At 57.3% G+C, this 24,766-nt stretch overlaps 1 protein-coding gene across 14 annotated transcripts in view; it reads left to right on the plus strand.

Moving 5' to 3' along the window:
• LRP8 (LDL receptor related protein 8) overlaps positions 1–24,766 on the plus strand; it is an 80,781-nt gene that overhangs the window by 17,180 nt on the left and 38,835 nt on the right. For all 14 annotated transcript variants that reach the window (XM_070609570.1, XM_070609566.1, XM_070609565.1 and 11 more), the window contains exon 3: positions 17,276–17,398. In XM_070609570.1, the coding sequence (XP_070465671.1) occupies positions 17,276–17,398 (123 nt within the window). The remainder of the gene's footprint in view (positions 1–17,275; positions 17,399–24,766) is intronic.

Below are 24,766 nucleotides of genomic sequence, written 5' to 3' on the forward strand. Positions count from 1 at the left end.
GGTTCAAACACTGGTCTCTCGCACTCCCATGCGTTGCCACTGTGCTGGGCAGGGACGAAAGACAGCCTGAAAGCTCCTTTGGAATTGGCGTTGCAGAGGCTTCTGGCATCCTGTGCTGATCTCCTGCAGCCTCTGGCCCCCAGGTCCCAAATCCCTCCTAATCCTGGGAAAGAGGCAACCCCCGGTCACGTCTGTCAGCCGCTCTGAGTCCTCGCTGGGCCTCTCACCTCCCACGTGAGCAGGGAAGCAGCAGGCAAGGGCCTGGGCTGCGAGGATGGGGGATTTTCTGACTCCAGTTGAGATCTGTCACAACATTAATGTTAATTAAGCCTTGTTAATTCAGCCCTCTGCTTACGCAGAGCTCCTGACAGCAAATTACTCATAAGTGAGGCGGTAAATTTATTGCTGCGTTTTCCCAAACACTCAGCAGCAAAGAACGTGCCCCCAGGAAAGTCAGAGGAGAGGCCTGGAGGGCGCACCGGGCCGCTCCTGCCAGCCTGCACCGCTGGGGCCACGTGGCAGAGACTGGGGCGGGCTGCAGGGGAAGGCTGGGTGAGGATGGACTCTGGTCGAATCAGAGCAGGCTGCCTGGAGATGTAGTGAGCTCCCCCTCGCTGGAGGTGTGTAAGCGGGAGGGCAGGGAGCATTTCGAGTCCCTTGGACCGGCCCATCATCTTAACGCCTCATCCATCTCACGCGGCAGACTTCAGTGGCTCTGTGCTTTGTTTCCTCCCACATGCCTTGAAGTCACACATCAGGGCTTGTCAAAGGGCGAGTTTGGATCTGGACATGAGCCCGAGTCCACCTTGGTGTCCGTGAACACCTTCCTCTGCAGTGCAGTCTGACAGGAGCCCTGGCGACCTCCTCAGGGACCGAGCTCCCTGTCTGCTGAGGTGTGCAGGTGGGGCCAGTCAACCCTGGCAGGGATGCTGTGAGGCGGGGGGTCTCTCCCCGAGCTGGGGTGCTCTTGGAACCAGGATCAGGCACATGTCTGGGCAGACGGCCTTTGAGCCCAGCCCCTTTACGAAGCTAGGCATCAATCCCCCAGGTGAGGGTGCAGGGGGAGCCCCTTGCCCTCCCTGACCCCACAGCCCCTCCCCCTAGGTCCTGCTTCCCTCCTTGGCCTCGGGCTGGGCCATGCCTGGGACACTGGGAACAAACCCAGGCCTTGGGTACCTAGGATTTTTTTTTTAATTAATTAGAGCAGTAAATGGTAGCCCTCTGGGAGAGTCCCACCATCTGGCTGTCACAGGAGAGGCAGGAAAATCTATGCATATTTGTCTGTAGTGTGAGCATCACAGGAAGCCACCTGTGCATGTGTGCGTTTGTGGTCCATGTGCTGCAGTGTGTGTGTGCACAGCGTGGCATGTGTGTCTGAGTATGTTTGGTATGTGGTACACATCTGAGTGTGCATGCGTGCCCATCTGCACGTCCGTGTGCTGTGTGCGTGTGCCGAGGGTCTGCACGTCTGCCTGAGCAGCTTCTGTGCCCAGGCCTGGCTTTTTGGTGCAGTGAGTCAAGCTGGGCTGTGTGTGGAGAGGGCGTGGCCTCTCCATCCGTCCTGGCTGAGGTGATGGTCACAGACACAAACGCCAGCCATGCACAGATGGGACAGGGGTAGGTTTAGCAAGTGCACAGCTGTCCTGCAGGGGGCGGCATTCTTGCCTGTTTGACAGATGGGGAAACCCAGGCTCTCCCGAGCATAGCGCCAGGGTGAGGCTCTGGGCTCCCTGTGCAGTGCTCTTTCTGCTCAGTGGGCTGTTGCCCTGGCCAGCACTGCGTGCTCTTGGCATCTTTTATGCTGTTGGATTTTCATGATGGCTCAGCAACGTTCTTGAGAGGGTACCCCCCCGTTTCTCAGGGTTGCTAAGGGGGCAAGGTCAGGACTTGCACTGCAGATCCTGTGTCTTTTTCATTTTGTGGAAGAGGCAGCTGGGCCACAGGCCTGGCCCAGGGTGGTGGTGTTAGCGCAGAACACTGGGAGCATGGATGCTCCACTGACTTGGGACTGGGCCCATCCTGTCCCTCTCTGAACCTCATGGGGTGGTTGTAAGAACTAAATGAGGAGGGTGTGCAAAGAGCTTTGTAAACCTCAAGGTGCAGGACAGATGAGCGCCTAGCCCACAGGCGGTCATCACACTATAATTGGGCGGTGGGGTCCCAGACAGGCTTGCAGACTGCGAACATTTCCCCAGAACCGTCTGTCTGGTGCTGGCACTGCCGTCCGGCTCCAGTCTCCCACATGTGGTTCACGTGGATGAACTGGAGCAGGAATGGGGCTCAGAGAGCAGTGCGACCCACACCTCATCCAATAGGTGGTGATACTGAGGCCCAGAGAGGGTCAGTGGCTTGCTCAAGGCCAACAGCAGCTTAGGGGTACAGCTGGGACCAGAACCCAGGCCTCCTGGCCCCCAGCTCTGTTCTCCTTGGTACTGCACTGCTGCTGTGTCTCTAGGGAGAAAGGGGACACAGGTAGTTTCTGTACCTACGGGGGTGGATGTGGGGGTGCCAGCTACCTGGAGAGAACTTGGGGTCCACTGAAGCCCAGGTCACTATGCATGAATGAAGGATTTTAAAGCAATGTTTTAATGGCTATTGTTTTTGCTATATATGCAGAATGCCGGGTGGTAGATACGGCTTGTATCTTGGGCTGTAATTTTGGAAGAGATAGAAAGACCTAAGCCCCAGGACTGCGTGTGCTCCTTCCTTCCTTCATTCAGCACATGCTCCCTGAGCTTCTGCTCGGTGCCCACCGCGCAGACTTTATCCCGCCTCCAACGAGCTGCTAGTCTGGTGGGAAGAGATAGTTGAGTGACAGCAACACAGGGTGATGAGGCTGTGGCCAGAAGAGGCCTCGGATCCCAGGTGGGGTCATGGAGGACTTCCAGTAGAGAGGAGGAACTCCCAGAGAATGAGGAAGCTGTGCCCGCCAGACACCTGGGCCTCCCAGCCTCACGTGGCTCGACCTTCGATAGGCTGTGCATTCACCCAGAAATGCGCAGCGGCTCCTTCCAGCTCCCCTCCCTCGCCCTCCCCCGTGCAGTTCTCCCGGGGCCTGGGCCCACGCACAGGAGTGGAGGAGAGGCCCCCCGGAGGCCCCTGGTTCTCTGTGGGGCTCAGGAGAGACCAGTGTGGGGGCAGGGCTGGAGGTGGCAGGGCCTCCTTGTGACCCCCCTTGCCACCAGCGCGTCTAGGCGGGGCAGTCTTGGCTCTGCCCGCTCAGTGTTACAGTCATGGTGGGGTGAGCCAGGAACAGCACATCGGAAACAGCCTCTCCTGTGAGCCCCACTGCTGCCCAGCGACAACTCCCCTGGGCCTTCTCCGAGAAACAGCCCTTCCACTTATACATGGGGAAAGCAAGTTAGAAAGGAACCCAGTGGGCCCGGACCACAGAGGCTGGGCCTCCTGAGGCCCTTTAACAATTGTAACAAAAGCTTCCTGAGAGCCCACTGCAGATAAAGTTTGGGGGCGGGGGGCGACTGAGACGGGCCAGGGGGAACTTCCATCGCTGAATGTCCTAAGTGCCCCACGTTGGGCACTGTTACACGTTGCCTTACAGCCAATCACCCTGCAAGTCAGACTTCATCATCACAACTTTAGATGAGGAAAACAGTCTCCGAGAGGCCAAGTGACCTGCCTGAGGTCACACAGCTGGTAAGGGGCAAAGCCAGGATTTGAGTCCTGGTTCCTTAAACTGCTTCTGGTGGGAGGAGGGCCACAGCGGGCAGCAGACTAGAATCTTCCAAACGTCTGTGCTAGAAGAAAACATCCACTTGAAGAAAAGACATGGGTGGAACCATCGTGGGGCAGTGGGCATGCTCACAGGGCAGGCTGCTTCAGAAGTGGCTTCGCTTTCATCCAAGCTGTGGTGGGACCCATGTTGTTGGGACAGCCACGCTGGCTCAGGACCCCAGGGTGATGGGCACCCTGTCTGAGGGGCTCTGAGAAGTGGCAGGGGTGCCCAAGATCTCGGCTAGGACGCCAGTGGGAAGTGAGGGTCTGTGGGGCACCTGCCCCACCCCCTCCCTCTGCTCACCTCCCACAGCCACGTCTGCCTCCTTCTGCCCAGCTCTGGCCTGGAGGCCTCATGGCCGTCCTGTTGGGCCCGAGCTGGAAGCACTGAGCTGTGGCCTGTGGCCACTAACTCTGCCCATGCTGCCTCCCCTGTGGCTGGCCTCAGATAGGTGGGTGGTCTGGGCCAGAGCCCTGAGCCGCAGCCCTGCAGGACCGACACCCTGAGACATGGCTGCTGCTGAAGGTCCTACCAGCACCTAGCAGGGCACCTGGCTCACTTGATTCTTTCGGCTTCCAGTATCAGAGACCTGAGACTTCCCAGGAGGACAGGGGCCATCAGAAGCTTGGCTCTCCCAGGCTTCCTCCCAGAACACAGCACTGAGGGTGTGCGCTGGAGCAGCTGGGCGAGGGGCACCCCGACGGCCCTGTACCGAGCCCCCCGGGTGACCCTGGGGCCCCCTCTGCCCTGAGCACTCGCCAAGTGGTCCGGTGGCAACGCGTGGGCCTGCCCTTCCTCCCCCACTCTGGCAGGGCCGTCTCCCAGGAAACGGGGGATTTTCCCTCATTCCCATCATTAGGGTGCCAGGGCAAACAAACAGCCTAATCCAGAGGAGCCCCTGGCCACAGTCACCTTCTCTTTTGGGGTTTTCTCTTTATTTCTGGCAATTTTGAGAAGCCAAAAGTAATTGGTATTCCCACCGTGTTAACAGAACGCTGCCTCCTCAGGACTGTGCCTTAATTCCTTCATCGCAGAGCAAGTCGGAATTAATCACCCCTCTCCTTCGTTTTTCCCACCGAAACCCATTACCAGCCTGTCTGCTGGTTAAAGTCATTTTGTGGCAGCTCTTGGCTCCTTTCCACTTCCCTAGGAATCTTTCCGACCAAAGCCAAAGAACAAGGAGGGGGGAAACCCATTTGTACAAAGTGGGGCTCTCCTGTGGAGAACTTATTTCCCTTGCTGTTCAAGAGGAAGGCACATGTCCAGCCTCCAGCCGGCAGGGCTGACTGAGTCCCCCGTCGCTGAGAGCATCCAAGAGGGTGGAATGGCCATCTGTCGGCAGTGGGAACAGGACGCTGCACTGGCGGGGCCGTGGCAGGCCTTTGCCACTCCTGGAGCCTGGATTAGATTTTGCGATTCGGAGCTTCTAGGGTTCTGGTCTCTATCTGTGACTTTAAGGTTCTCTCTGTGATTTCCAAGTTGGGAAGATCCTGTGACTCCATTGTCCTGACATTGCGCAGTTTGGGTCTAAGTACTTTTCAGTTGTGTGTTTTAGGAGTCTAAGATCTCTCCTAGGATTGGAGATTCTGTTCTGATTCTCAGGCTATTTTCTGATTCCCTGAGCCTCCCTCGCAAGCTGCAGGTCTGCTCCATGACTGGGTCTTGGGGGGGAGTATAATTGCTTTGCTGAGACTGTCTTTGGAGTGTTACCTCAGGCCAGCCCAGGCCTTCTCTGGCCTCAGTTTCCCCGTTTATGAAATGGGAGGTTGAAATGGATGGTCTCCGGGGCCTGATTCCCAGGTGTGTCCTGCCTGCAGCCCTTGTTGGCTCCTCCCGCGCCTCCCCCGCACAGTGCCCCGTCTGCACTGGCCACCTCCCAGCAGCTCAGGGGACCCAGAGCTTTCCCATCTGAGCCAAGCCCCTTGTCTGCTTGCCCCCAGCCCTCTCCCATTCCAGCAGGAAGGCAACCCAGCTCTTCTTCAGAGTCGCAGCAGGAAAGCCAGTGGGAGAGACGGAAAGAAAGAAACCGGCTCACTGACAAGCGCTCCATCACTTCTGTGGGCCGTGCCACTCACTGTATAATTTCAACACCTACAGCCTGCTTTAATTCTCGTCCCCTGAGGCGGGTGCTCACTGGTTGTAGATGAGGATACTGAGGCTCCGAGAGGTTAAGTAACTCACCTGTAGTCATACCTGTGCTTCCAGGGCCCTGAGTCGCTTTCCTCTGGCAGAGCCGCAGGCCCCTGGAGTCGAGGGGATGTAAGCAGCCCGAGGCTGGTCAGTGTGATGAGGGAGCTCAGGACCCGGGGCCACCTCTCCCAGGAATCTGCTGCAGGGGGGTGGCCCACATGCTCACTCTTACCCCCTGGGACATTAAAGGGCTTCCGCGAACAGCCCCATTTCCTCCCAAATGCACCAAGAAGCCAGAGAAGAAATACCTGTCCCTTCTGCTTTTAGAATCTACCCTTTCCTTTGGGGCCAAATGAGATTTCTTGGGGTCGCTTCCCCAGCTCCACGGCTGCAGCCATATCCCCCCTTCTCTGAGGTCCAACTCAGAGGCTCCCGGCTTGGACCCCTCTCCCCACACTGGCCCTCACTCGCAGAGAGGGGAGGCACTGGGGAGGGCGTAGGGACCCCCAAGTTCAGCATCCTCATTCTCAGCTGGGAGCACAGGTCAGTGAGGGAGAGGACCTCCCCACCATCAGTGCTCATCAGGACGTCTCGTCTTGTGTGGGGTTGTGGCTATAATATCTGGGTTCTTGTCTCCTCCGCTTGGCTCTGATCAGTGAGGGAAGGTCCACGTCTCATCTCTTCCTTTCCCTGCAGAGCATTAAAGACAAGATGACCTGGGTTCTGGTCCTGCCTCAAGCTCTGTGACCTTGGGACAGTCCGCTGCCTTTCAACGGCTTTGCTTCCTCACCTCAAAGGGTGTGATGCCACCACGTCTCGCCCACCTCATAGAGCTGCTGGGAAGAGCCAGACTGAGGGGCTGGGGGCTGGGGTCACCCCACCCTGCAGCCATTCAGAATCCCACTTCTGCCAGATCTCCTTTGGGCTGCTGAGTTTCCAACCAGACAATCTCCTTATCCCCCAAACAGCCCTGTGGCCCCCACCTCTGGGCTGCTGCGCCTCTGTGGCTCTGCTGTCAGGGCCCTGCCCCTCCCTCCATGGAGCACCCACCCTGAGCCACACACATGCCCGGCTGTCCTCATCACCCAGCAGCACACGGCCGCCCCTCCTAGCGCAGGTGCTCACCATGCTGGCTCGCAGCATGCAGCCCTGCCTCATGCCCAGAGTGCCCTCCGTCTCTCTCCTTCACTCTCGACCTGGTGAGGCACCCAAGGCAGGCCAATGAATGGTGCACATGGAAAACCTGCCTCCTTTCTCCTCTGATGTCTGAGTGAGGAGACTGAGGCACAGGGAGGGTAAGGGACTTGTCCAAGGTCGCCTCTGAGGTCAGAGGCAGCCTGGGGTGGTGCCCAGGGTTCCAAGGCCCAGCCCACTCAGAGGGTCCTCCTCGCCCCCCTCACCCGGGCCTGGGTTTGCAGAACTCCGCCTGAGAAGCCCTGTGAAGGGCTTTCCCGCAGCCAAGCGCCCAGCCACAATGAGAGGGCAAGATGTGCATCTCCCTGAGGCTGGCCCCACGGTGGCAGCTAAGCCACATGTCATTGGGATGACTTCCTGAGTCCACTCTGGTCTGGTGGGGGCTCCCCACGTTGTCAGCAGAGAGATGAGTGCTGCCCAGCCAGGGCACAGACCATCACGTCAGCAGTGGCCGAGGGTGCAGCCTGGTGGGGCTTGCTGTGGGCACACCCAGGTCTGGCTTCCACAGAGACGTCGGTAAAATCAGCATCCTGTGGAGCCTGCAACTTGCTAATGTTTTCCCCTCAGTGCTCTGGGCCCTGGTGGGGGGCGTTGTCAGACACCATCAACAGGCGATGCTTGAGCTGGCCTTGAGGAGTGTGGAGAGTCCTGCCAGGTGGAGATGGAAGCTCCCACCTGGGGCAGCTACACAAGTAAAGGCAGCCGGGGGGAAAGCCCGCGGTTTGTCCGTGGCCGTTGAGTGGATGTGGGAGGTGGTGGTAGCCTGGGATGGGCCACAGCGGTTAGCAGTGCACTTGAAGTGTTCCTGAGAACCCTGCTGAGACACTTGGTCATATTCTAGGGGAGATGGGAACCCAGCAGGACAAGGAAAGCTGGCTTTCTGATTGTAGAGAGGCCTTCAGCAGGATAATAGCTAGTGGCTCTGGATTGACGGGCCCCTCCTCCCACCAGCCCCTGAAGCCACGGAGGTGGACTGGGAGGGCTGGGGACCGAGGCATGGTTCCCTTCCTCTGTCAGCCTTGCTCTGGACCTTGTGGTGGGTTAACACCATACCTAAAAAGGAAAGGAACTTAGAGATCATCTTGTCTAATCCAGTCATGTCATGGAGGAAGAGAGAAGGCACAGAGAAGGCAGAAGACTTATATAAGGTCACACAGTAGAGCCAGGGCCCCAGGCCAGGGGTGGGAGAGAGCCCAATGCTAACCCCATTCGCAGTGAAATAATCTTAACCTCTCTCCAAATAAAAGCCAGCAGCCTCCCTGGTACAGCCACTTTGCAGAGTGACACCCTAACCTTCAGGCCTCCTTCTGGGCACACGGTGGGCAGAGGCTCCCTGGATGGCCAGTAAGGGGCTGGGGTGGCAGAGAGCTCGTACTAGCCTCCTAGGAGAAGCCCAGGGCCAGCACAGAAGGGTACCCCAGAGAGGCCGCAAGCCCACCCAGCCCCAGGAGATGGGTTTCCCAGTAACAGGATGTCACTGCCCATTTATCACCAGGATGGCCCAGTGGCCTCCTCTCGGGAAACGCTTCTCCTGCCAGCCTAACTGGGGGAAGCACTGGCATTTTCCACTTCACCAGGGCAGCTTCCCTGCAGAGTTCAGCCGCTGCCTTGTGGGCAGAGAGTGCTGCACCGACATTACTGCAGGGCCAGGGCCCTGACTGCCTGTGGGGTGGGAGGGGGGACCACGCCTCCCCCAGTCAGGTGGGCCATCATTCCATCATTCACCCCCTCGTGCCACCTGGCTGCTGGGCAGGACTGACTGACCACCTGTCTCCTGCTCCCTTAGCAAACCCGATGCCTGCTGTTGCCTGAGGCAGTGTCTGCCCCTCGTGCTGTCTGGCCTCCTCACCCCTGGCTGCAGAGTTCCGCCCAAGGAGCCCTGGTTTTGCCGCTCGAAGTCAGTGGGGACAGAGGTAGCAGAGCTCAGAGAGGCCTGCCCAGTGTCACTCAGTGTGTTGATGGCAGAGCCCCGCTGGAATGAGACCTGGAGCCTTTTCCTCGGCTGCAGGAGAGGAGGCAGAAGAGCTGCTCCGTCTCCCATCAGGGCTGGAGGCAGAACAGGACCTTGACAGGCCCCGAGATCTGCCCGAGGGAGGCGGAGCCATCGACCCCCCCACCTCTGGTCGCCTGGCTGGGGTTAGACAGGAAGGTCCTCTGGTCAGAGGAGACTGAGTGCCCACTGGGGCCAGCCAAGGGCTCCCCGCCTGAGTGGAGAGGCAATGTGCGGCTGGGAGCCAGGCTGGACTCTGGCTGGAGGTCGTAGAGGGTTTTCCTGCCACGCCTCCTGCCCTCTGGAGGCTTCTACTCTGAGGATACCATGAGTTTCCCTCCAGCGGTTTCCTTGGGACCTAAAATCCCAGCACCAAGTGGGTACCCCACATCCAGGGTGGGCAGTCCTGAGCCTGGAAGATAGGCAGGAGAGTGGCCGTCTTCTTTGCACTGCCTCACCCCTTACCTGATGCTTGGTCCTTGTGTGGGCACCCGCCGGGAACCCCTGCTGATCCCATCCACCTCTCCCCCACACCCATCCCCCCTCCCACCCCCTCACAGCTGTCGCCAGCTCAGTACCTCCTGCATCTACAAATCACTGTGACAGGAAGACCCCTTTGTCTTTCCCTCAGAGGCGCTCATCTTCCCCGTGGCGACAGGGAGTCCCACATACCCCAGCGAGGGCTTGGACCTCCCTTGGTGACAGCAGGGCCGGGGTCAGGCAGTGTCCGAGAGCAGCTGGGATATGCTGGGGCCTGAAAGAGGGACTTAGCTGTGGGAAGCCCCAGGTGGCCCTTTTGGAGGGGCAGCCCCGTGAACCACAACCCGCCTGACTCAGAATGCCAGCTGCAGGAGGTCCTTAAAGATCTGTTCACGTGAGGAAACTGAGCTCCAGAGGGGAAGAGGCCACATGGCCCACGAGAGGTGTGGGGCCGTAGATATTCTTTGAGCACCCACTTGGTGTCACACCCTGTGTGAGGGCGACACTGAGATGAAGGAAATGATGGGGAAGCCTCAGTGTGGGGGCCATGTGGACACCCAGGATGAGGACGTTGAGGAAAGAGCCCTGGACCAGGGCTAGGGGGCCTGGGTTCAAGTCTGGCCAGGAAGTCTCACTTAAGTCCCTCCCCCTTTCTGGGGCTCCCTCTCTGTCCTCATCTAGTGGTCTCTAAGGACCCCTAGCTGAGGGCAGCCTGGAGACCCCATCTCTTCATTTGGGACAAGGTTGTGTAGGCAGCTCATGGAGCAACATCCACGTCCCCTGCCATAGCCACGGGACACTGCTCGGACCCTGACACTCACTCCCCATGTTGTCCCCCAGCTGCCGCCTGTAACAGCTGCCCTCCTCCAGCTGGGGAATCTGGCCCAGCCCAAGTGCCACCTCCTCCAGGAAGACGGCTCTGTGACTGCCTCCCATCCGGTCTCCCCTCTGACCTCCCAACCCACCAAATCTCATTTCTTCACCTTATTTTTGTTTCATTTTTGTCTTATGACCTGGACTGGTTAAAAGTGTGTAGCTCCTTAGTGCAATGGGCCAGGGCAGGAGAGAACCTGGAAAGTTTTGAGGGAAACTTACTCAATTTAAAAGCAGAGATGCCCTGCCCAGACTGGTCCTCCGGCGCTCACCCTGCATGCTTTCATCTTTTCCCTCGAACCCCTCACTAGCCCGGCCTCACCCTCAGCACCTGCTGCTGCTTCCATTCCTCTTTCTCCCCAGGTGGGATGAGAGGGTGGGGGAGAAAGTGGACTCAGATGTCACCTGCTGATGGATGGGGGTGGCCTGAGCCCCGGAGCCCGCTGGGCAGCACAAAGCTGCAGGCCGGGCCCCGCCCACCACACTCCGCGGGCGTCGGGACGCTGTGGGAACTGTCTGCCCTTCCTGCACCGCCCAGAGCCTTGAGTCTGATTGTCAGCGTGTAGATGCTGGGACTCCAGGCACAGTCCCTTGCAGGGATGGAATCGGGGGCCGTCCACAGCTGATCGGCATGTGTGACCATGCAGGGACCATCCTGGGGATGGAAGTGGTGCAATCTCAGAACCTTGGGCCCTTAGAGAGTTAGAGCCTTAAACCCTTGGAAGATGTCCTAAATGTTACATTAGACCTATAGGATCTTTAAACCGAAGGCTCTGGGCAGGGCTTAGGGTTTGAACCCACTGCTGCTGGGGCCCTGTGAGCCCAGGGTTTCATGGCCGCACCAGGGCTGTTACGGAGATAATGGAGGAACAGCTGATAGGGTCCCCCCTCTCCCCGCTTCCAGTAATGCAACTCCATTTCTATCTATTTTATATGTTGGCATTTGACTTGGAAAAAGGGTTCCTCTGCTTAAAAATAACGTTTTCCAGGTCCCGCACTCTGCTGCCACTCCATGCCGGGACCAGCTGCAGCCTGAGAGGGCAGCTCTGGCTGCTGGGTGCACAGGCGGGCACACCAGGGCCTCCCGGGAGGGATGCAGGTTGCCCTGGGCCACCGTCTCCTCCCCCTCTCACTCCTGCTGTGTTGTTGCCGCAGCCAGAGAACACTCTGGGTCTGTCGTCCCGTTGACTGGGGTGACAGTTTAATAGTAGCTTCCTGGGCTGTCATTTAAATCTGTCTGCCAGGTTAGTAGGCCAGGGGCGGGCTGGCACGCCCCCTGCCCCCACCCCGGATCTTCGTTCTGCTGGCAGCAGTTGTCTTGGCAGCGAACGCCAGGGCCTGGCGAGCTCTGCAGAAGGGTAACCGTGGGGGGAGCAGCCCTTTCATCTCCCCGACCCGGGGACAAGTGGCCCAGCTGCCCTAAGGGCTGGGCTGCAGGGCCAGAGCCAGGCTAGCCTGTGCTGGTCCAGGCCTGGGAGAGGAAGTGGGGACAGATGAGTCCCTTCTGTGCCCTGGGCTTCAAGGTGCGGTCTTCCCGGCTGTGCTCTCTGAGTCTCTCAAGTGCCCCAGGATGGGAGGCCCCGCCCAGGTGCCTCAGCAACAATGTGGAGCTGGAATGCACCTTTCCAGCAGGGCTCTGCTCTGCCCTCAGGATATTCCCTGGCGCCCCCCGGCCTATTTGCAGAAACCAGAGGGCGAGCAGAGCCTGCGTCTCTGACCTCTCTCATCACTCTGTCCCACGTGGCCTGGTATCAATCCCTCTCCCCCGTCCTGGGCTCTCCTCTGGACACGTCCCTGCTCTGAGGACGGGGGTCTCCCCAGTTTCACTCTGGGCCAAGTGCTCTGTGAACGCCTGAAAAATAGGAGACTCTTTTTCATTATTTGTGGAGCTGTCCCAGAGACAAAAATCTGGGTGCCAGCCTCTGCTGTGTGACCATAGGCCAGTCCTTCCCCTCTCTGGCTTCATCTTCTTATCTGTAGGATGAGGGGCTTGCACTACAGCAGTGTTTCCTGGGGTATGATTCATTGGACTACTTGTTTCTTGGGAAATTAATAGACATGGCATCCAAAGTAGGACTTCTTTGGCTAAAGAAGTTTCGGAAGTGCTGGAGGAAAGTCAGCCCGCTGTCTTCACTGTGGGCCTTTTCAGGGCCTTTAGTAAGGCAGTGGCCATCGTGAACCTCCAAGGGGGAAAATAATGTCTTATCCCAAACATCTGGGTGGATGGCCTGCTGCTCTCCATCCTGCCCTCTTCCCCTCTCTTCCTCTGCGTGGCCTCACCAAGCCCTGAATGAAGCCCGGGCCGCTGAACAGCAGCCCTGTGCTTAGCAGAGGCGGGGCGGGTCTCTGGGTGAGCTCAGGGAAAGCCTGGCCCCTGCGATGGTCCTCTGAGGGGCAGCTTGGTGCCAGGCGGGGCGAGTTGGCCCCTGGCCTAGTGGACTCCCAGGCCCCTTGCCTCTGGTCCACTCCCCAGCCCTCAATGGCCATTCTGCGCCACATCCCAGGCCCTGTTATCCCTCTCCCTGGGATGCCCTTCATCACTCTCCTCACTACCACTGCTTGACTGACTCCTCTTCCTTGAACATGGTCCCCTCCTCCAGGAAGCCTTCCCTGATCCATGGACTGGGTCAGGTGGCCCTCCCTGGACTTCCTGGCCACACAGTGGGACCAGGAGTCAGAGTCCCTGGGTTCAGGTGCAGCCCTCCGACAGATGTGTCCCACACACTGTGAGCAGCCACTTCTCTCTGGGCCCTGGTTTTCTGGCTTATAGAATGAGAGAGCTGTATAGGGCCTTCAAGACCCTGGGCTCCGACACGATGGAGCCTCGTGATTGCCAAGAGGAAGCTGCACCGTGCAGCTCCTCCTGGCAGCCCTGACTCATCTTTGTTTTGAAGCCCCGTGTCTGCACTGGGGCTGCAGATGAGCGTGGGCGGGAACGCCAGTGTGAAGGATGCGTATTGTCTCAGGGAAGCGGGAGGTGCTGAGTGATCATAATAATTTCACAAGATCATAGACTGGGCACAGAGTGGGGCTTAGGATTCAGTCAGCACCACACCTCCAGGAGGCGGGCCCAGTGTGTCTGATGGGCCCAGCTTCACACACACAGCAGCTGGGGCTGATGACTGCACACCTCAAACTTGCACCTTTATGCTTTTCAGTTTATAAAGCCCTGGTGCCATCCTTAGCCCATTTGCTCCTCACAACAACCCTGTGTGGAGAAGCAGGGATATTATCCCTGAATGCAGATGAAGAAAGTGAGGCTCAGAGAAGTTGTGCAACATGCAAAAGGTTGCACAGCCTACAAATGGCAGAACAGAGTTCAATCGACCATGGACTGCCTGACGCTTTCGTCGGCCTTCCTTCTTGTTATAAATAGCAGCTCCCACTTCCTTTGTCCTGGATTTCCCATTCTCCCCACCTCTGCCCTGGGGTTGGCCCCTCCCCACTGCCTTCTGGAATCCTAAATCCTTTGTAGCAGCCCATCTGTTGCCATGGCACCAGATTATGATGTCGCAGACCCGGGATGACTGTGTACTGCTCCTGGGCTGTGGAGTACAGGGACTCACAGAGGTGGGCATTGTCCAAGGGGCGACTGGTATGGAGGGACATAAATCCCTGGAAACAGGGAGCCACGGCCTCAAGCCCAGCTGGGGAATCACCCTGGGAGCTGGAGCCAAAGCTGCCAAGGCCAGGAGAGTGGGGGTCTGGCATGGCTTGCTCTGACAGCCTCGAAACACGGCCCAGCCCTCATCTCTTGGCAGGGCGGATGCAGCCTCTTGACGATGGCTGTCGGGCTCATTAAACTGACCGACCTGACACTGGGATGCTTGCTTGGGTCCCTCGGGAGAGCCTTTTTGCCTTTGGTCCTTGTGGCAGTGCTGCGTGGGAAAGCCGCCGTCCCCACTTGCCCAGAGATGGAAGGAACTTGCCCAGGGCTGCCCAGAGAGAAGGTGGCTGTGCCAGGATTCCGTCTCAGCTCTTACTCCAAATCCTTCCATGTGGTTACACTTCGGACAGGGCCCACCACGGTGGTGTTGTCTAGTCCCCAACCTGAAAGTGACCATGCTGCCTCAGTTTCCCCAGGGCAGTCCGTTAGCAGAGCACATGTTGTCATAAGCCCAGGTTTACTCTGCTGCATACTTCTGGGCACGTTCCAGGGGCACACCTCTTGCAGGCACCCTTGGGCTGTGGCTGATCTGCCCCACTGCCTTGTCCTGTGGCCCCTGGCACCTTGTCATACCGCATTTGCCTCCCTAGAGGTCCCCATTCTTAGCCTGGTCATGCTGAGGTGGCAGAGGGCCTTAGTAGAAAGAGCCCACATTTTGGCAGCTGCCACATGGAATAGAAATCCCACCTACCATCCTCACCTTTTGAAAGCCTTCGTTTCTTCTGTACCATGGGATCAACAACTACTACCAGGAAAGCTGTGAGGAGTCGCGGGGACATTGGGCGAAAGGTGCCAAGGTGGAAAATGGCCTAACTGGTTATGACAGTGCACAAACCTGTTCCCCAAAACACCACCGTAGGACACCCAAGCCTGAGGCCACCATTTCCTGGGCCCAGCTGGCTTCAAGGCTGCCCTTCAGGACTGCGACTATACTTTTGGCTGCTCTCGCCCCCTTGCCCCGCGCCTGCCAGGGCTTGGCCCACGGTGGGAGGCCAGGCTCACGCTCAGGCTCCCAGCCACTGGGAAGGAAAGGGTCCTTGGAGAGTGGCCGGCTGGCCCAGCCCAGCGAGGGGGCCCCTTCATCACCATCCCCATCGAGCCTGTCTTGCTCTCTGGGGTCCGCCCGGTCTCGCTCTTGCGCCAAGCCCCGGGGGCAAGCTGGGCTGATTTCTCTTCTGTGTGCTCGGTACAGATGCAAGCTCCTTGAATGCCAGACTGAAGCTTCCATGGGACTGTCCCACCTACTCTGGGGCTTTTCTTCCACATCTGATGCCGCTGGGTGTTTTGTTTGAGGAGCCGTGGTGGGGAAGGGGGCGTCTGATGTGAGGTCAGATTGTGGTCCTGCCCAGATGTGACCTTGGGCATGTAGCTTAACACCACTGGGCCTGGATTTCCTGGTGTGTCAAGTGGGGACATAATGGGCCCATCATGGTCATGGGACTTCCTGGGTGACATAGCTAACACAGAGATTGGCACACAGCATGCACTCGGAGAACGTTAAACAGGAAAAAGAAAAGGATATATGTTTCTTTTTTGGATGCTGAGCTTCTCGTGGAGGGAACACTGATGCTCCTGGTAGGAAATGCCCCAGGTGCTGCGGTCAGTTCATAACTGTACTTAACCTTCAGATGACTACGGGCTGTGACTTACCAAAAGGCAGTATGGGTATCTCTTTCCCACCACGACCCCTCAGCACAGGGCTCAGGGAGGGCCGCTCAGGGTCTGATCCCTGCCTTGCTGTTTCCCTATGCCAGCCGCTTTCCCTCTCTGGGCCTCAGGCCCCCCATCTGCAGGTGGACTCTGATTCCTCTGCTTTCTTCTTGCCCTGCGCAGACAGAGGCGTCCTTCTAAGGAAAGTGTGAAGAAAACTCATCTTAGAACACAGATGCACTGGAAGAATTCATTGAAAAGCAAGGCAGAAATGGAATGGATTCAGGAGATCCAGTGTCTGTCCCCAAATCCCTGTCAGGCCACTCAGGGCAGGGGGGGAACAGTCCCATGGCCCCAGGGACAGCCAGAGGGCCTGTGGGAGGATTTACATAACCCAAGTCCAGCCACTGGGAAGGAGCCTTGGAGGTGCGGGAGCCTAGGCTGGGCAGCCGTGACGCCATCGGTTTGGGGCCCCCACTGACGTCTCCCCTGAGCTGAGTCCTGTGCTGGATCTGACACAGTCCCTGCGTGCGAGGAGCATCAGACCAGTGGAGGGACGGGAAGGGAGTGAGCCGTGCTGGTCCCGCGTTCTTGTCCCAGGTCCGCCTCCAGCTTCAAGGTCTCAGCCTGCTACGCACGTCCCCAGTGAGGGCACAGACACCCCCATTTTCCTTGCTTCTAATTAAGACTTAAACCATACAAACAGCAATAGCTGCTCCTTATTGAGCATCTGCCATGTGCCAGGATCTCTGTTGCAGGTTTCACGCACATTATAACTTCTTGTTCCTCCTGGGAGCTTTTTGTTTTCTTCTCCCAGTGATATAGATAAGAAAACAGAGGCTCAGAGGTTAAGGAACATCCCCAAGGTCACCTAGATAGAGAGGCAGAGCTGGGCCTCAAGCCCCCTGGGTGGGGCCACAGCGCTCGGGCTGTGAGCGCCTTGGGGGCAGGGACGGGTTGAGTGTCTTGCCCGGTAGATGCTCTTTCCAACACTCTGAACAGAACATGCCTCATTAATCTCGGCACAGAGTCATCGTTTGCCTTCAGGAGTCATTGTCACCAGCTCCTTGGTGTTTGCAGAAGGGGCTGCGACTTCGTTCTGGTTGCGAAGAGTAGGACAGGCGCCTAATGGGCCTGAGAACTGGCTGAAGGGGCTAAAGCAGCTGCCATAGGTGATCAGGAAAGGCTTCCTGGAGGAAGTGGCAGTGGACGTGGACTTTGGCGAAAGAGAGGGGTGTGATGGGGAACAGGCATCCTTGGTGGATGGATCCTATCGCCCCTGGTGGACTTGGGCTCCTGGACTGGGAGGGCGGGGCCAGGGATCGCCTGTCTCCACCTGCAGCTCAGTAAACGTCCCAGGGGGAATGAATCAGCCTTTCTTTCCTGTCCTTTCCTCTTGACCGGTGAGGCCTCCGTGACCCGGAGGGGCCGTGGGAGGTCACGTGGTCCAGCTTGGAGACCGAGCACATTCTGGTCACCCTGTAGCCACCCAACTGCATGTCGTAGAGAAGCCGCCTGTGCCCACCAGGCCCCTCACCCTCTTCTGCTTGCCCCACAGCCAAGAAGACCTGTGCGGACAGCGACTTCACCTGTGACGACGGCCACTGCATCCCCGAGCGGTGGAGGTGTGACGGTGAGGAGGAGTGTCCCGACGGCTCCGACGAGTCCGAGGCCACTTGCAGTGAGTCCTGCCCCTCGGGCTGGGGGAGGAGGGCCTCCTTCTGGACTCAGTCTCCTCGTCAGATCCTCTTTGTTGGGAGGTTGTGAGGCTCGAGTGAGGTGACCTGTCCAACACAGCTCACTTGGTGCCGCGCCCCCCGGGGCTCCTGGCAGACAGGGGGTCTCGGTGCTGGAGTCCAGTGACCTGTTTCTGGGCTTTCTTCACAGGCCTCTTGCGGGTTGTGTGCTGCTCTTCTCGCACCAGGAGCTAGAAACAGCCCTTCTGCCCGGAAGTAGCCATAGCACGTCCTCCCGGCCTCCCCTCAGCGTCGGCGACTATTTTTCTCAAGGACTCGAATCACTATTCTGATAGTACGAATGACAGCTGTGCTTGTTAAGCATTTATTGTGTGCCAGGCCTATGCTAAGCTCTTTATGCATTAATTCATCTTGTCCCCACAGCAGCCTCATGAAACAGGTTCTGTCATTTTCTGAATTTTGCAGAGGACACTGAGGCTCAGAAAGGTTGAGTGACTTGCCCAAGCTACCCAGCCAGGACTCTGAGACCCCAACTCTTTCCTCTGCCCTGACAGCTGAGCCCAGGAGCCCCGGCCTCCATGGCAGGCTAGGTGGCAGCCACGGCAGCTGGGGCTGAGGCAGAGGGCCAGAGCTGAGCCCCAGGCCCACCTCCCACACTCAGGGCTTTGTCTCTCTCTGATTTCTTTTCCAGGCCCTAATCCTCAAAGCAAACTTACACCCAGCAGGTCATTCCGTGACATTTGTTAAATTAAAAAGGAGATGAGAAGGGGGCGGGGAAGGACCCAGCGTCCCGGAGGCAGAGCTTGGCAGAATGAGCCTGAGACAAAGGCTGGGGGGAGCACGCGGAGGATGGTGAGGCTGGCAGGAATGCACCCAGGTCCTCGTTAGGGGTCACAGTCACCCCAGAGGCAGAGGCGGGGACAATGGAGGCCAGCGTCCCATCTAGGGCTGTGGCTGGTGATAACTGGGTTTCCTTGTCTCCTAGCAACAGAGCTACCAGTCTCCACGGGAGAGGAGGAAGGGAGAGAGAGGGGAGAGCAGGCGCGCCCCCGCCTGACACAGGGTCCCTCGTTTCCTTGCGCAGCTGCACCTGCCTCCCCGGAACCGTCTTGTCCTGTCCTGCCGCAGGCCCTACCCTTTCCTCGCCCCACCAAGGAGCCACACCCGGTGCTGGCCTGGAGGTGCCCGGGCAAGGGCAGCCCAGCACTTCCTTCTGAGCTTTGGAAGGAACAAAGCTGGCCACGCCCACTTGTGACACTCATCCTCCCGCAACCTTGGGAGGGGGTTGGATCCCATATAGAGAGAAGGAAACTGAGGCTGGGACAGGTTTGGCCCCTTGCCCAAGGCTGCCCAGCTAACAAGGGGCAGAGTTGTGTGCTGCCCGGAGTGTGTGTGGGGGGGGCGGGGGGGGGTGCTGTGGCTGCGGGAGGCTTTTCCACCATTGCAGTCAGCTGTTTGGCGCCCCCAGCAGTTACCCTGGACGCTGCAGGCAGAAGGGAAGGGGGGAACCTCATCACAGTTGTTACTGTGGTTTGTCCTGCTGCCTGAGAACTGCGCCCCCTTCTCCCCATGTCTGTGTCTCTGTGCATTGCTGTCCCTTTTCCTTTTCCTCCTGCCCCCAAGGGTCCTGCCCACCTGCTCTCTTGGGCTCCCTGCCTCCCTGCCCACCCGTCTCACCCGTCTCCTCATCCTGCTTCTTGCCATCTTTCTTCCTGCCCTGCCCTGTGTCTCCTTGCATCTTTCCTCCTCTTGCCCATCCCAGCACTTGCTGCCTTCCCATCCTCCGGGCTGTGCCGAGCCCCTCCTGCCTTCCAGGCCCACTTTGTGCCCGCCGTAGGGCACTGGAGGCACAGAGAGGTTGAGGGCCTTGCTTTCAAGACACACAGGTTGTTCACGACTTGTCTACCTTCTGTGAAAATGCACGGGCTCCTCGGGCTCCTCGGGCTCCTGAGGCTTGACAGAGCACCCCATGGGAGCAGCAGCCAGGCCCAGCTCTGGGCTCTCCTAGTCATTTGCTGAGGTCCTTTGTCCTTTCCCCCACCTCTGGGCTCAGGTTTCTAACATTCCAACAATTCCAAAGACTATGATTCTAAGATTCTTGGACCCTTAGGGTTCTGATACCCTCTTTCTCCCTTGCCTGTGTCCAACTGGGGCCCAGGGCCCAGGATCCCACTTTCTGTGCAGAATTACATTGATCAGAGGCAGGCAAGGCCTGTGGGTGGGGAGGGCTGCCTGGAGGAGGCCGGCCAGAGTAGGGTCTTGAGGGTCAGGCAGAATTTGGGGCAGCAAGACCTAGTAGCAGGCTGCTCACAGCTTCCCAACCGAATGGGAACCCAGCAGCCAACCCGCTGCCCATTTAATTGGCATTGCCATAGAAACCTCCACAGCCTACCAGGTTCCTGGGGACTGTGCCAACTCCCAGGATAGAGCCCCCTCCCTACCCTCAAAGAAAGATTACAGGCAGCAGTAAAGTGTAGTGGGTTTCGTGTCTGATATATTTGGGTTCAGGTCCTCTAACCTGTGAGATGTCAGGCAAGTTGCTCAATCTCCCTGAGCCTCAGTTTATTCATCTGTAAAATGGAGTGATGGTATCCGCCTTACAGGGGTTGTGATGGTCAAATGAAAACAATGCATGCCAAGTGCTGGTGCTGGAGTAACTGGCAGTGTTATTTTTATTACTAGATTTTGACTGCAGGCCCCCTTCCCCACATACACCAGTTTAAAACCTTAGAATAGCGTAAGTGAGAGGGTTTGCACCGAGGGGGAACGGGAGTGGGGAGCAGGTCCCCATTCTTGTGTTCCGTTACTATGTCGTCTGCCTCCAGCTGGCTGGGGTTTCTCTCAGCTCTCTTTCCTTGTGGCTCTGGATTCTATCTATCAAATACAGCCAGGAGTCACCGTAGGAAAGCCCAGACATTTGCCTAATGAAGGAGCATCTCAGTTCTGATTATAGCTCACTTGATTGGGGACAGCTTCTGATCCACCTTAAGGCGTCTGTGGGGAGGGGTGCCAGGTTGGGGTGGGAGGTTGGTTCAAGGTGAATGAGTTACAATTCTGGGTACTGCTTATTGAAAAATGGGGTTTTATTCATGCATCTTAGGACTTTTCTCCTGAAAGGTGGACCTCACTGATTAACCAACTGCACCTTCCTCTTATAGATCAGGAAGTGGGAGCCCAGAGATTTTCTGGGCTCATCCAGCAAGCAGGGGCTGACCCAGCTGGAAGGGCTGTGCCCGACCCGTGTGAAAGAGCTTGGTGTAATGCCTCTTCTGCACGTGGGGTGGTCCCAGGCCATGCTTCCTGGGGCAGGAGCTGGACGCTGGTAGTTCCCACTGCCTGAGTCTCTGGTCCCCCTGGAGCTGGCAGTCCCCATTTGGAGGTTGTCTGCCCCTAAGCCTCATGTGACCTGACACTGCAGATGCACCCACTCTAAGCAGCTGTCAAATACTTTCATTCTTTATTCAACAGACATTTCTCTTTCTGTTAATTTGTGAACTTATGAATTAGAGAAAGGACCAGTGGATTTGGATTTCTGGGGCAGGATTCTCTGGGAATTTATAAATGCCTGCAGGCACTCCAGGACGCACTGTCGGCCCTTGCTGACTTTGGAGGGTTCCTGATGTCTGAGAGACAGTGGGGTTCTTCACTCCTGCCCCTCAAAACCTGGGGATACTTGGACAGCAGGCCAAAGGCATCCTTTGGGGCATCTGTCTCTGAGCGAGAGAGAGAGAGGCGTTCCAGGGTGGGGGCCGCATCATGGTAGGCCCTGTGGACTCTACATGTGCCTCCCCAGGGTGAGACCAGGGCCTCCCAGCCCTTTGGATTTGCATTTCCTAAAATAAAATAAGGCAAACAAGAGTTTGTTCCAGGCTCTGAGTGTAGGGATTTCCATATGTTTCCTCATTTAAACCACTCACCAACTCGAAGAGATTCTGTAACCCCGTTTTCAGATGAGGGGAGCCAGGGTGCAGAGAGGTTAAGTGACTGGCCAAAGGACCTTTGTGTTAGTGAGATTTGGGCCAGGTCTGTGCAACTCCGGAAGCCATGCTCTGTCTCCTGCACTGTGCTGCCCGGGGCCTCTGGCTTCAGTTCTCCTGAAAGTGCACATCGGACGGCCATATGGCATCTTGCAGACCCTGCCTGAGCAAAGGCCCAGGGGCCTCCCCGTCCTGTGCAGCGGGCAAGTGCAGTCAGTGAAGCGGGGCATCTGGAGTTCAGAGAGACTGGGATGGAAGTCCAGCTCAGCCCCTCACCGCAAGACTTTGGGCAAACGACTTCCCCTCTCTGGGCTTTGCTCTTCTCATCCGTAAGATGGAGACAGCCATAGCACCCGCCTCATCAGGAGATCCTGCACGTCAGCACTGACCCAGACCAACTTCCCAGGGCTAGGCAGTGAGGGGCCCGACCCAGGAGCCCCGAGCGAGGTTCACATCCTGGCTTTGGGGAAGAGCTATGTCCCAACAGACAGTGAGGTTCCAGGAAAGACAGGCAGTTGGAACACTGGCATCCAGTAGCCCAAGCAGGTCCCTTCCCCTCTGGGCCTTTATCTCCTGTCGCTCCAGTGGATGGTCCTCAGTGTGACCTCCAAGGCCTCTTGTGTCCTCGCATTTTAAGATGGTGCCTTGGCTCTTGAAGGTGGGAGGGCTGGTGTCAGGCACTGCTGAATCCTCAAGAGCCTGTAATTAGAGCTGTCTATTTAGGGACACAGCAAATGTCTTATTAATTATAAAGAAAGGAAGCAGACGGATTGTTTAATCATTGTCCTTGCTGAAAGGTTATGCAATTAACTGTATAAATATTCATTAAAAGTTCAAGCAGCTGCCTGCTGCACTGGGGTCTGCAGAGCAGGCCTCCGGAGAGGGTGCGGACAGTCCAGCCCATTTCAGTCAGCTGGGCTTTTGGGTGGAGAGTTTGGGTCTGGTTCTGGGCCACTTCTCTACCCACAGGAAGATGTGGGGTTTGATAGAAAGGGCATCCCCATGAGGCCGGCCCCGTGGCCGAGTGGTTAAGTTTGCATGCTCTGCTTTGGCGGCCCAGGGTTTCACCAGTTTGGATCCTGGGTGCGGACATGGCGGTGAGGCGGTGTCCCACGTGCCACAACTAGAAGGACCCACAACTAAAATATACAACTATGTACTGGAGGGATTTGGGGAGAAAAAGCCGGGGTGGGAGGGGGAGAAGATTAGCAACAGTTGTTAGCTCAGGTGCCAATCTTTTAAAAAAAAAGAAAAAGAAAGAAAAGGCTCTAATCAGAGGAACCTGGACTTTGCCTCTCACTGCTGTGCATCTTTGGGCCAGTTACTTGGTCTCTCTGAGCCTCAGTTTCCTCATCTGTAAACTGAAGTGCTTACCTGCAGGGTCACTGCCCTGCTCCACTCCAGGGGTGCCGCTGACATGATCTTTGTGAAGGGTGCCCCTGGAGTTTGCACTCATAGTCTGTAGGGCCAGCTTACCTGGCAGGGTGAGGGTAAGGGTGAAATGGGAAAATCTCAAGTCCTCAGCACGGTGCAGCCTGACACAGTAGGTGCTCAGTAAATATGACTTCCTTTCCACTCCCTGTGAGGCTGTTTCCTGAGGCCTGGCTCTGAGATATGTGGTCGCCTTGTCCCTCCATCCCATTGCTCTCTCAGGGGCTTACAAACATACAGAATGCTTCTGTCACTTTTCTGTGAGTGAGTTTAAAAGAGAGGAAATATCCTGTATCTTTTGGACTTGCAGAATGATACCCCAGGGGTTCTCAAATGGGTACATGGGAGCCATGGGGGGAGCGAGGAGAGTTACTAAAGTGGAGAGTCCTGGGCTCTGTCCTTGAAGCCTGGATTCAGCCAAGTAGGAGCTGGGGCCCAGGAACCTGCACTTCTAACAGCTCCTCCCCCCTCAGTCAGGACTCTGGGAAACGCCGCTGGCTTCAGCTCGCTCGTGTTCTGGTGGCACTGAAGGGGCAGTGCTTACTGAGGTCCCACAGTGTGTTGGTGACAGAATTGCTCTGGAAAGGCCCCACCTCCTGCCTCCCAGGCCCCTTCGCCGCCCCGCACTGCAGCCCCGAGGCGGCCTTTGTCAATAACTCTATCCGAGTTATGTGTAATGGGACATTTCTCTAAAGTGAATCCTGTGCTCCCAATGGGTTGCATTATATTTCATGAAGTGGATTCCTAGGGATAACTTTGGGGTCCACACTTGGGAGTCTAACGTACTCCTCTCCCATGGCATAGTAGTGTCTGGGGGCCTTGACTCAGACACCTGCCCCCTACCCCATCCTGTATGTGCCCTTTTCTCCATCCCTTGTGGCCTCTCATTCCAGCTGGGGAAGTAAGAGGAGGGGAAACTGATCTGAGATCAGAGAAAAATTGAGGGTGAGACACCGTAACCCACTGCCTCCGGGGTGCAATAGACTGAGCCCAGCCTCTGGCACTGGTCACAGCTGACTTAGAATCCTCACTCCGTTCTTTACCAGTGCTGTGACTAGGACCCAGTGCTTCCCACTGTGTCTGGTACACAGCAGTGCTCAACAGGTACTCGCTGAGGGAATAAACAAATCCTTAACTGTTAGTGGAGAATAATAGTAGGTATGATTAGTGAGCCTTCTCTAAGTGCTTTACAGACCCCGTGAGATAGGGATAGTACCATCTCCACTTTATTGGCACAGAGATAAGGACTGTTGGCTCGTATAGATGGCCAGTGAGTGAGGGAGCTAGGATTTGAATCCAGGCAGCCAGGCTCCAGAGCCCATGCCCTTGACCTCTGTGCTGGAGGCCATGTCATAATCCTCACCCTGCTGGGTTATTGTGAAGATTAAATGGAAGCATCTAGCACTGTGCCTGGCACACCCTAGAGACCACTGAGTTTGGGCCTCCTGTACCCCCTGAAAGGCAGTAGGGAGCCAGCTGCGGAGGTCTGAAATGCGTCTGCCTCTGAGATGAGTCTGTCACGTGGGTCATCGGGATGCTCAGGATGAGAGCCGTCCCCAGCCCTGATCATTCTTTCTTCCAAATTGAGAATCAACCCTGGGGCTTTGGGCCCCTGATTGAGTCAGACTCTGATTGCAGCTGCAGTAATTATAGCTGTGTGGTCCCGCCGGGCCCTGCCACGCGAGGCTGCTCGCAGCAGCGGGCTCAGCATCATCGTCAAGGGAGGGAGCTTGGGGGGGTGGGTCATATCAGGGAAGCTACTGGGGCCTTGGTGAGCCCTTCAGATCTATAGGTTTGGATCATGGAGTCATTGATCTGGAAGGCAAACGGGCCCAACTGGAGGCATGTCTCCACCAAGGCATACAGCTGGGAAATGGCAGAGAAGCATGCAGAGTACAGTGGCTCCATGTTGCTGGAGCTTCAAGGGGAGGTTTGAGGGGTGGT

Source organism: Equus przewalskii, chromosome 2, assembly GCF_037783145.1.
Source record: "Equus przewalskii isolate Varuska chromosome 2, EquPr2, whole genome shotgun sequence".
Taxonomy (NCBI): domain Eukaryota; kingdom Metazoa; phylum Chordata; class Mammalia; order Perissodactyla; family Equidae; genus Equus; species Equus przewalskii.